We start from the raw sequence: 11,354 nt of genomic DNA, 5'->3' as shown, positions 1-11,354 counted from the left end.
TAAACATGCTCTCTTCCTCAGTTATCTTCTGATGGGAAGACATTAGAGGCAGAAGCTGCACATGGGACTGTCACTAGACATTTCAGGCTACATGAGAAGGGACAGGAGACGAGTACCAATAGCATAGCTTCTATATTTGCTTGGACTCGTGGGCTAGAACATAGGTAATGATGATAGTGCAGATGATAAATTTTACACATGAATTTAGAACATCTATAATAATGTTACGCAATCAGTTCAAACGTTACATTTTCTCACCTGCTTTTATATTGACTACTTTTTCTGTTCAGAGCAAAGCTGGATAAGAATGACAGGCTGCTGGAGTTCACACAGAAGCTTGAATCTGCATGTGTTGAAACAGTGGAATCTGGGAAAATGACAAAGGATCTTGCACTTCTTAGCCATGGCCCCAAGTAAGCTGATTTATGTATATGTGTTTGGTTCTTGTGCTAGTTTAAATACTATGGTATCCTTTCTTGCCGAACGCGCGGACCTGTCTGCACAGTAGTAGTATGATTGTTACCAGATATTATCCCACAATGATGATAATAAAATGAAACAGCTAAAAAGATTGTAGCATTTGTATTGATAATAATTATAGACTATGGTAAGTAGCGAATTATTCGCTGTTGCAGTGGACCAAATATTCTTGTTATTACCAGAATTTCCACTGCTTATTCTTCATGATTAACCAAAATCTTCTGGGTAATAGCACTTCCTCTAACTCATGGGAGGGCGGGAGGAAGTACAATGCTTATTCAGTTATTCCCAATTCTGAATTTGCAAGAAAAAGCAGTTCATCAATAAGTAATAGTGTCCCTCTCAAGTTCTGTTTTTTCTTCATGAATATTAATATAGGCTTATGTTTTGCACTCTCCCACTTGTTTCATTGCTTGCAAGGGTTAATTTGTTATATGCTACCACTACAGAAACTGACTTACAGAAAATGGCACTCCAACTTTCGGATCCTTTGAAAAATACCATTATCACCGACTAAGCACAAGTACCGGTCAATATCCCTCTCATATTTATGCTTTCATTTCCATAGAGACAAACTGCCCCTGCCTCCCATCCATCACAAATCCCCTAGCTCACTGAAATCCCTAACAAAAAATCCCCACATCTGCATGTCTCCGGCTCATGCTACTGCTCTGCTACTGCTGCCAGCCAGCTTCATCTCTCGTCGTACATAAATGCTTAATAAAAAAAGATGAAATAACAAAGGCCAGAAGAGCAAAAATACCATTAATTGTGAATCCATGCCTTATGATTTTCAAAAGGACTGTAAATCAAATAGGCGGTATAGAAAGTTAGAAATTTCTTAAAGCAACGTTCTTGGAAAACTTCCTAGAGCCAATTTCTTACATTACTCTTCGAGGAAATCACACTATTTATGATGTACACCCTCCGTCTGCAATTATAAGAAGTTCTGGCATTTTCTTAAATATAGACACGTTTTAGTGTGTCAGTTCACTCATTTCAGTCTGTATGTAGTCAGTCCACATTGAAATATCCAAAACATCTTATTATTCTGGACGGAGGGTGTAGTGGAACTGATAGCACAGCCCACATGCCAGGCACAAAATTGTGAACGTTTCTAGTGGAACTTCATAATGGGCCCGTTCATGGTTTGTATTGACTGATGGGGTAAGCCATACCTGTAAATTCAGTTGAATCCTAAAACCTGGGTTTCTAAAATCATGATACACAAGAAGTGTAGTTTGATGGAACTACTTAAATCCATTGTTCTTTTGTAGTTCATCTAGAAGTGTAGTTTTTAGAAAGGGTGCTAGCTCGGTTGGCAAAAAATGCAGTGTAGTTACACGAAATTTACGGATAAGAATGAACAAGGGAGTATAATACCACCTTGTCTTGCGTGGTATGTGTATGTCAATCACTCTATCTGTTTAACATGTGCTTGCCCTGTCTTTAGTTTAAGAATCACTTTTTTTTTGCGACAGCATGTCAGATGTCTTGCTTCCAGTGTTTGTTGTTACCGATGTGCTGTTCTGTTTCTTACCTGGTGCTTACATTAGCATGACATTGTTTCCTCCTCATTGTTGTTGCTAGGGTAACAAGGGAGTATTACCTGAGCACCGAGGAATTCATTGATGCTGTGGCTCAGAGGCTGCAAGAGAAGATCCAGATACCAGCTGCGTTGTAGTCCACCATATGCAGATGCTATTTCTCGCTGGAAGCCTAGGGTTGGGTTGGGTGGATCAGTTTCGCTCTGGCTTGTGCTCATTCGGCACACATTTTGATTGACAGGATGACAGAGGACCCCATCCAGTCGCGTTTGTGTCTGGAAGTAAATTTTGATAAGGCATGGCATTTCGCCGTGTTAATAATACTCTGCTATATGGGACATCCTGTTCAGCGTATGATTCGTAAATAATGGTGTAGAAGCCAGTGAATTATTCAGTGCATCAGATAAGCCTCGTATACATGCTCCTTTTGGTCAATTCTATCTGCTGCTGCCTTGGTATGTTTAATTGAAATGGTAATGGTGTATGAATAGCTCCATCAGTGTTATGGAATGTATTCTTGCCCTCGGAAGTTTGATATTAGTATTTTCGCCTTTCTAAGGAAGGTTGTGAAATTTCTTTAGGTGGTGTACATTGTTCAGAGGACGTGGCTAGTTCTCGGTTGTTTTATATGTGCAGTTTATTTGTAACTGGGAATTTTGTTGTGCAATTGTACACGATTCATGATGCAAAATCCGACAGCCATAGAGTTTACCTAGAACTAATTTAATTCTTGGTCGACCTAGAACTGGCAAAATTGTTCAAACCATGTGAGTAGCAGTATTGGGAAATTGGTCCTGTCCATGAAAGAAAGGTCATCATGCGTGGGATCATGGTCGTGAATGCAGGATGCTGGCAGTCGTCACCGATTACGCCGGTCTTGAGCAGAAGGTAAAAAGCATTCCTTCACCGATGCAGCAGGACGTGACGGGCTCGGCGAGGTCAGTTTCGCTATGACCGGAATGTTTCCCCCCCCCCCCTTTTTTTTTGTTGTACAAGAACTTCTTGTGTAATAAAATAAATGTAGAGAAAGTGAGAAGAATTTCTCGCACATGGTTTCCGTTTGCGTGATTCCATTTCCTCTTGTTTTTCTGGCTTGTCGTTCTCGCTCTCGGCGACTCGGCCCTTCGGCCGGCCGGCTGCCTCGAAAGAGAATCGAAAAAAAACGTCCATCTATAGCAAACTGATCGGTCAACAACCGATGGAATCCTGAGCAGCCTCCCCGACTTTGCCCTGCGGCTTCAGGGTTCAGACTTCATACGCGAGCCGTGACTCGCGTCTAGTCTAGGTCGGGAGACGTGCCACGCGGTCCTCGCCTCACCGATTACGCCCCCGCCCCGCCCCGCCCCACCAGCACGGAACCCCGCCGCCTGTCCCGTCGCTCCCCTCCGGCTGTATAAATACACGGCGCCCCTGGCCGTGATGGGCATCGCTTCCTCCTCCGCCTCCTCCAACCCAGAATCATTAGCTATGGCGCTCGCCAAGGCCAAGGAAATCGCCGCCTCCGCTCCCGTCGTCGTCTTCAGGTGCGTCTGCCTCCCTCCCTCTCGTTCCCTTCTCAATTGCTCGCTCATGCCCTCAACAAACGCTGCTCAACTTTCCGGTTGGTTTGTAATCGAACTGAAAAAGGGGAAGGGGACAGGGAAGGTGGATAGGAAGAACAGATAGATCCCATACTATCCTCCCGTAGTACTCGTCTTTTCCCCATCCCTACTACAAGTCGAGCATATTCGCTGTTTCGTATTCCTCTTCCCTTTTTAAATTCTTTCCCGTAATATTCCTTCTCGGTGTAGGAAGGATTCTAACTGGAATATTTAATTAGAAGCTCTGAATTTGTACATACATTATTATTGAACCCTGGATGGTTTGGCTCTAGAATCGTCTAAACACCCGTAAGCAGGCGGCGGACTCAAGATTTTTATCAAGACTGTCGCACTGTAAGCCCGGCCAAATTTTCATCAAACGCGTCCAACCTTAGGAGAGGTTGGGCACGCCTATGCCTGTAAGAGATTGAACATTGGTAGTAGTAGTATGGGGATTATGGAGATGCTTTATCTGGATCCACTAGGTCGCTGTTTGCGTTCTAAATGTTTGGTGGCGGTTGTATTATCAGTTCACGCTAGCTGCTCCATGTTTGATACTAAGCTACTAGTATTTGCAAGTTGCAACACATTTAATGTTGGACGTCTTCATGATGATGATGATGCCCCTTGTTAGCGACAACTCTGATTTTCTGCGCTGTCTGTATACAGCAAGTCTTACTGCCCTTTCTGCACACGGGTGAAGCAGCTCTTCACAAAGCTAGGAGCGAGTTTCAAGGCCATCGAGTTGGATGTAGAAGGTGAGTCAACTTGATTCTTCTTGTTTCTGTTTCTGCGTTCCACATGCAGTTCACTTGATTAGACTGTAGATGCACGATGGGTTGTAGTACCAAGAGCCGGTACCCAAAATTTCAGACAAGAATTTTGCCTGTCTTTGGATGTTCCTACTGTACTGTATTATTTTGTTGAGATAGAGTACATATTGATTTTTGGTTAGGAAATACACATTGAATTTGAGAGCTTTGACCTGAGAAAAAAGCTAATATGGCAGCATCCACTGATGGATTGTGGTACAATATTTTTCTTGAGCTTGCTCGTACGTTATAATTTGGCAGGATCTTAAGCCTCTTGGTAGGTTTGATTGTCTGGTTATGCACTAGAGAAGCAATCGAGGTGACAAGCAACCAATTCTGAAACATTATGTAACCAAAGTGCTGCCAGCAAAACCATCACTGTTCTTGTTAATGATTCTTCAAAAATAAATGCTATCCCTTTTAACTGTTTGCATGATGTGACTAAAACATGTTCTTCAGTTCAGTACATTGTGCTCCCAGATTGAATCAGTGTTCTTTTTTTTTGTCAGAGGACAACTAAGTGGTATTTGGACTAAACACCCATCATGTTTTAAGTTGCAGTTACCTCATGTCTTGTATCTGCCAAGTGCCTAATGATTGATATATTTTAGTAACTCCTGTTGAACTTTTTTAGACAAAAGGCACAATTCTTATCAAACTTACCCATGCTCTCTTTTATGAAGGTGATGGAGCTGATATGCAATCTGCTCTTGCTCAATGGACTGGACAGAGGACTGTCCCAAATGTCTTCATCAATGGGAAACACATCGGTGGTTGCGATGGTGAGTCATTTCGCCTTCACTACTATCAGTACTTGACACTGACATCTTAATACTGAATAACTGACCACCCAATACCAAACTCCGCTATACAAGCGAAGGTAATTTGGAATTTACCTGAACGTGTCAATTCTCTTTGTTTTGGGGCAGATACTCTTGCACTGGAGAAGTCAGGGAAGCTAGTGCCTCTGCTGAGGGAGGCCGGAGCGATCTCCGGTTCTGCTTCCAAGGATACCATGACTGCTTAGCTCGGCATGCTACATGTTACTATGCTACATCGTTCCTGTGTTATGAAATAAAATGTAAGGTACTAAGGTGGATGCCTAGCAAGCTCCAGACCGCTGTCTATTGTGTCCAAATAGCTGCCAAATCTCTGTAAAACTCGCTAGAAATAAAATTTGAAATTCTCTCGGTGATATCCTTGTACGGTCGTCATTCTGAATATGTGCATGATCACATCATATCGTATTGAATATGTGCATAATTACATAGTGTTGTTTCTCCTGTTGGAAGGGAACCGTACGACAGTAAGACTGGAATATGGCATGATTACATCGTATTGAATATGTGCATAATTACATAGTGTTGTTTCTCCTGTTGGAAGAGAACCTAAGACTGGATTCAGTTCCAGTCCTAGGTCGTGCATGACATTCAGATTGAAGCCAAACAATTTGAGAAGCAAAGATGCAGTACCAAATCTGTTTGATTCTGCGGAACAGTTAGTAAAGAAGCATGCTACTGCTGGTCACCAACCATTTTTATGTACAGTTTGTACACCAGGAGCTCTTCATCTTCGCCCACGCGCGGCTCGGCCAGCACTGGCAGCTCGCCGGACGGGAAGTCCCGGCCGAACCCGTACTCCTCCATCCACCACTCCGTCCGCGACACCCGCCGCACCGTCTCGTCGTCCTCCCTGTACAAGAACACCCGGCGGTAGCCCATGTCCCCGCCCTTGCCGTTCACGGCGCGGCCCTCGCGCACCGGCACGTACGCCCCTGGCCCTGCCTTCCGTGGTCGCGCGTCTTCGTTGGCGTCGCGCGTGGGCTGCTGGACGGCGAAGAACCACTCGCACCGGTCGTTGGCCGCCGGGAACGTGGCCGTGAGCACCGCCGGGTGCGCGGCGAAGACGTCGGAGACTGCGTACATCCGGCAGCGGAGCGGGTCTCCCAGGTTGACGGTATCCAGGTAGAGCCGGACGAGCAGCTGCGGCTTATTCGCGTCTTCCGCGTCAGCACCAGGAAGACTTGCGCTGCCGACGCCATGCCTCTGGTGTATGGTTTCGCCGCGCGTCGGGTAAAGCTTGCAGACGACCATGTCGAATGCGGCGGCCCTGGCTGAGCGGCAGTCGCCGTACTCGTCCATCCGCCACTGGGTCTCCTTGGTCGAGGCGGAGCCGACGTCGGCCTCGTCCTCGTAGTAGCGGAAGGCGTGGCAGTAGGCGGTGCCGCCGAGCAGCCTGGCCTCGCTGCCGAGGCGGTACGCGCCGGGCCCGGCCCTGCGGCGGCCGCCCTGGCACTGCGCCCGGCACACGAAGAAGAACCACTCGGGGCGGCCGTTGGCCGCCGGGTAGACGGCGGCGAGGAAACCCGGGTGCGCGCCGTAGACGTCGGCGTCGTGGATCTGCCGGGGCAGGCCGTCGCAGCGGAGCGATCGGCGCAGGGGCAGGTACCGCCGGACGATGTCGTCGGGGGTGGGGTCGAAGGCTCCGTCGTCAGAGGCGACGACGACGTCGTCGTCAGATGTTGGTGCGGATGATGGAGACCTGATGGACGGTGGTGGCCTGGGAGGCTTGCCTTTGGATTTGGGCGCGGTGGCGGTGGCGGCGACCGGGGGCAGCACGACCCAGCCGTCGTCGATCTCCTCCGGATCGGGGAGGGCGGAGGCCATGGCCGGCGGCGACGGGTTCTTGGCCGGCGAGGGTTTAAGGGCGGGCCAGTACATGTTTGTGTGCAGCACGCTACCTGCTGCGATGGATGGATCGCCCAGGGGTGCACGCCTTGTTTGTTTGTTGTAGAAGTCAGTCAACAGGAGGCGCGGTTCGGGTCCCCGAGGTAGCAACTTCAACTCGACCTTGTGAGGTACGGAATCCGAAGCGTAACACGACACCGGTGGGGCGCCAAGTCAACCCTGTTTTCTACCGGAAAATCTCGTTTTCTTTGAAGAGGATTCTAGTAAAGCGGAGGTAGTTTTTGTCTTGTAATGGGCCGGATATAGTTGGGCTTGATATTGGGCCAGTAACCTTTTATTTGAAGGCCGCCCGCAGATGGACCGTGTTGTCCGTGGCAGCACCGCAGAAGAGGGCCTTTCAGGCCTTTTAGAACATCTCCAGGGAATTAAGGTCGCACCAACTGCTCCGGCATTAAACCACCTTCTTTTCGCTGATGGGAGCCTGTTGTTCGTCAAAGCAAGTGAAGAGGGAGCGAGACAAACTATTGCTTCACTGGATAAGTATTGAATGCTTTAGATCAAAGAGTAAATTTGTACAAATCTTCAGTCTTTTTGTTCAAAATATTATGCAAGTACCATACGAGTCATTTAATGAGAAATATTTTGGCATGCCGTGATGTTTGGTCGATCTTTGAATGGGGCCTTCAAGTATTTGAGGGACAGGGTTTGGAAACAAGTACATGGATGGATCGAGATGATCTTGTTGGCAGGTGATATCCCAAACGTATCTATAATTTCTTATGTTCCATGCTACTTTTATGATGATACTCACATGTTTTATACACATTATATGTCATTATTATGCGTTTTCTGGAACTAACCTATTGACGAGATGCCGAAGGACCGATTGTTGTTTTCTGCTGTTTTTGGTTCCGTAAATCCTAGTAAGGAAATATTCTCGAATCGGACGAAATCAATGCCCAGGCATCCTATTTTTCCACGAAGCTTCCAGAACACCCGAGAGCCACCAGAGGGGAGCCCTGGTGGGCCCAGATGATAGGGCGGCGCGGCCAGGCTAGGGCTCACGCCCCCCTATTGTGTGGCGCCCCGTCAGCCCTCCGACTCCGCCTGTTCGCCTATTTAAAGGTCCCTGACCTAAAACTTCGATACGGAAAAGCCACGGTACGAGAAACCTTCCAGAGCTGCCGCCATCGCGAAGCCAAGATCTGGGGGACAGGAGTCTCTGTTCCGGCACGCCGCGGGACGGGGAAGTGCCCCCGGAAGGCTCCTCCATCGACACCACCACCATCTTCATCAACGCTGCTGTCTCCCATGAGGAGGGAGTAGTTCTCCATCGAGGCTCGGGGCAGTACCGGTAGCTATGTGGTTAATCTCTCTCCTATGTACTTCAATACAATGATCTCATGAGTTGCCTTACATGATTGAGATTCATATGAGTTTTGTATCACTATTAGTCTATGTGCTACTCTTGTGATGTTATTAAAGTAGTCTATTCCTCCTTCATGGTGTAATGGTGACAGTGTGTGCATCGTGTAGTACTTGGCGTAGGCTATGATCATAATCTCTTGTAGTTTATGGAGTTAATTATTACTATGATAGTATTGATGTGATTTATTCCCCCTTCGTAGTGTGATGGTGACAGTGTGCATGCTATGTTAGTACTCGGTTTAAATTGCAAAGATCTATTAAGCTCTAAAGGTTACTTAAATATGAATGTCGAATGTTGTGGAGCTTGTTAACTCCGGCATTGAGGTGCTCTTGTAGCCCTACACAACGAATGGTGTTCATTATCAAACAAGAGTATATGTAGCACAAAGGAAGAGAACTTATTTATTTATGTGATCAATGTTGAGAGTGTCCACTAGTGAAAGTATGATCCCTAGGCCTTGTTTCCAAATACCGCAATCATCGCTTGTTTACTTGTTTCTATCGCATCTTTACTTCCTGCAATATTACTACCGTCAATCGCACGCCAACAAGCACTTTTCACGGCGCCGTTACTATCGCTCATATTCATTCATACCACTTGTATTTCACTATCTCTTCGCCGAACTAGTGCACCTATACATCTGACAAGTGTATTAGGTGTGTTGGGGACACAAGAGACTCCCGTAGACATCAAGCACTTTTCTGGCGCCGTTGCCGGGGAGGAAAGGTAAAAGGCACTCATACTCCGGTCCCAGGTAAAGTACTTTTCTGGCGCCGTTGTGTATGTGCTCGAAGCTATTTCCTTTAGATCCCGCAATTGCATCTTTTTGTTTCTTGTTTTACACTAGTAAGGCATAATGGAAAACATCCGTGAGCTTTTTGTACTATTTCTCGAGTCAAGACATGAATGGTTTAATGCGAAAATTTAAAAACCTATGGAACCTTATTTGCATGCTAGTAGTAATATTAGTATGAACGCTTTGAACACCATTATTGATAATGATATAGAAAATTCTAAGCTTGGGGAGGTCGGTTTTGATGAAAATGATCTCTTTAGCCCTCCGGGTATTGAGGAGAAAGTTTATGTTGATTATGATATGCCTCCCATATATGATGATTATAATGATAGTGGTCTTTTGTTGCCACCTACTATGGAGGATAAAGCTTGTTATGATTATACTATGCCTCCTATATTTGATAATGAGAATAATAATGATAGCTACTTTGTTGAATTTTCTCCCACTATTACTAATAAAATTGATTATGCTTATGTGGAGAGTAATGATACTTTTATGCATGTGAATAAGAATGCTTTATGTGATAGTTACTTTGTTGAGTTTGCTCATGATGCCACTGAAAGTTATTATGAGAGAGTAAAATATGGTTGTAGAAGTTTTCATGTTACTAAAACACCTCTCTATATGCTCGAAATTTTTGAAGTTACACTTGTTTTATCTTTCTATGCTTGTTGCATCATGCTTCATGAATTTATTTATTTACAAGACTCCTATGCATAGGAAGCATGTTAGGATTAAATTTGTTTTGCATTTGCTTCTTGATGCTCTCTTTTGCTTCAACTTTTATTTCTTGCGAGTGCATCACTAAAACTGCTGAGCCCATCTTAATGGCTATAAAGAAAGAACTTCTTGGGAGATAACCCATGTCTTTATTTTACTACAGCACTTTTATTTTATATTTGCATCTTGGAAGTTGTTACTACTTTAGCAACCTCTCCTTATCTTTATTTTATTGCATTGTTGTGCCAAGTAAAGTCTTTGATAGTAAAGTCAATACTAGATTTGGATTACTGTGCAGAAACAGATTTCTTGCTGTCACGAATTTCGATCCGCCTCTCTGTAGGTAGCTTAGAAAAATCTGCCAATTTACGTGCGTGATCCTCAGATATGTACGCAACTTTCATTCAATTTGGGCATTTTCATTTGAGCAAGTCTGGTGCCTCAATAAAATTCGTCTTTACGGACTGTTCTGTTTTGACAGATTCTGCCTTTTATTTCGCATTGCCTCTTTTGCTATGTTGGATGGATTTGTTTGTTCCATTACCTTCCATTAGCTTTGAGCAATGTCCAGAAGTGTTAAAAATGATTGTGTCACCTCTGAACATGTGAATTTTTGATTATGCACTAACCCTCTAATGAGTTTGTTTTGAGTTTGGTGTGGAGGAAGTTTTCAAGGGTCAAGAGAGGAGGATGATACAATATGATCAAGAAGAGTGAAAAGTCTAAGCTTGGGGATGCCCCCGTGGTTCATCCCTGCATATTTCAAGAAGACTCAAGCATCTAAGCTTGGAGATGCCCAAGGCATCCCCTTCTTCATCGACAACTTATCAGGTCATTTCTCTTGAAACTATATTTTATTCAGTCACATCTTATGTGCTTTACTTGGAGCGTCTGTATATTTTTGTTTTCGTTTTTGTTTGAATAAAATATGATCCATCATGCTTGTGTGGGAGAGAGACACGCTCCGCTGTTGCATATGAACACATGTGTTCTTAGTTCTATCTTTTAATGTTCATGGCGAAGGGTGAAACTGGTTCGTTAATTGTTATATGGTTGGAAACAGAAAATGCTGCATGTGATAATTGGTATAATGTCTTGAATAATTGATACTTGGCAATTGTTGTGCTCATATAGATCATGTTTAAGCTCTTGCATCATGTACTTTGTACCCATTAATGAAGAACTACATAGAGCTTGTTAAAATTTGGTTTGCATGATTAGTTTCTCTAAGTCTAGATATTTTCACGGTTAAGGTGTTTGAACAACAAGGAAGACGATGTAAAGTCTTATAATGCTTACAATA

At 44.7% G+C, this 11,354-nt stretch overlaps 3 protein-coding genes across 3 annotated transcripts in view; 2 read left to right on the top strand and 1 right to left on the bottom strand.

Annotated features, from left to right (window-relative positions):
• LOC124671580 overlaps nucleotides 1-2,230 on the top strand; it is a 21,724-nt gene extending 19,494 nt beyond the window's left edge. Inside the window, exons 14-16 of the mRNA XM_047207938.1 lie at nucleotides 22-164; nucleotides 291-413; nucleotides 2,071-2,230. Coding sequence (XP_047063894.1) covers nucleotides 22-164; nucleotides 291-413; nucleotides 2,071-2,164 — 360 coding nt within the window. The 3' untranslated portion in view covers nucleotides 2,165-2,230. The remainder of the gene's footprint in view (nucleotides 1-21; nucleotides 165-290; nucleotides 414-2,070) is intronic.
• A 1,148-nt stretch (nucleotides 2,231-3,378) lies between these two features.
• On the top strand, nucleotides 3,379-5,614 carry LOC124677083 (glutaredoxin-C6-like; the record flags this gene model as incomplete). The annotated part of the gene is given in 4 exon segments (XM_047213080.1): nucleotides 3,379-3,550; nucleotides 4,277-4,365; nucleotides 5,103-5,201; nucleotides 5,349-5,614. Coding segments are annotated over 4 exon segments (390 nt in total). The 3' UTR covers nucleotides 5,447-5,614.
• A 319-nt stretch (nucleotides 5,615-5,933) lies between these two features.
• Nucleotides 5,934-7,139, bottom strand: LOC124676907. The gene is made up of 2 exons (XM_047212921.1): nucleotides 7,028-7,139; nucleotides 5,934-6,949 (listed from the first exon to the last, which is right to left on the bottom strand). Exons 1-2 carry the CDS (start codon nucleotides 7,137-7,139, stop codon nucleotides 5,934-5,936), a joined length of 1,128 nt encoding a protein of 375 aa, XP_047068877.1.
• Nucleotides 7,140-11,354: the final 4,215 nt, after the last annotated feature.

The sequence above is a fragment of the Lolium rigidum genome, chromosome 7 (assembly GCF_022539505.1).
Source record: "Lolium rigidum isolate FL_2022 chromosome 7, APGP_CSIRO_Lrig_0.1, whole genome shotgun sequence".
NCBI classification, from domain to species: Eukaryota; Viridiplantae; Streptophyta; class Magnoliopsida; order Poales; family Poaceae; genus Lolium; species Lolium rigidum.
The sequence above is the reverse complement of the archived record's forward strand: the minus strand, read 5'-3'. Positions and strand labels throughout refer to the sequence as shown.

What these genes read in the sequence shown, in the direction of transcription:
- LOC124676907 (XM_047212921.1), bottom strand. Translation starts at nt 7,139, where the DNA reads ATGTACTGGCCCGCCCTTAAACCCTCGCCGGCCAAGAACCCGTCGCCG. An exon ending in CGGCTGGGTCGTGCTGCCCC is followed by an intron (nt 6,950 to 7,027) that starts CGGTCGCCGCCA and finishes GGTCTCCATCAT; the next exon opens with CCGCACCAACATCTGACGAC.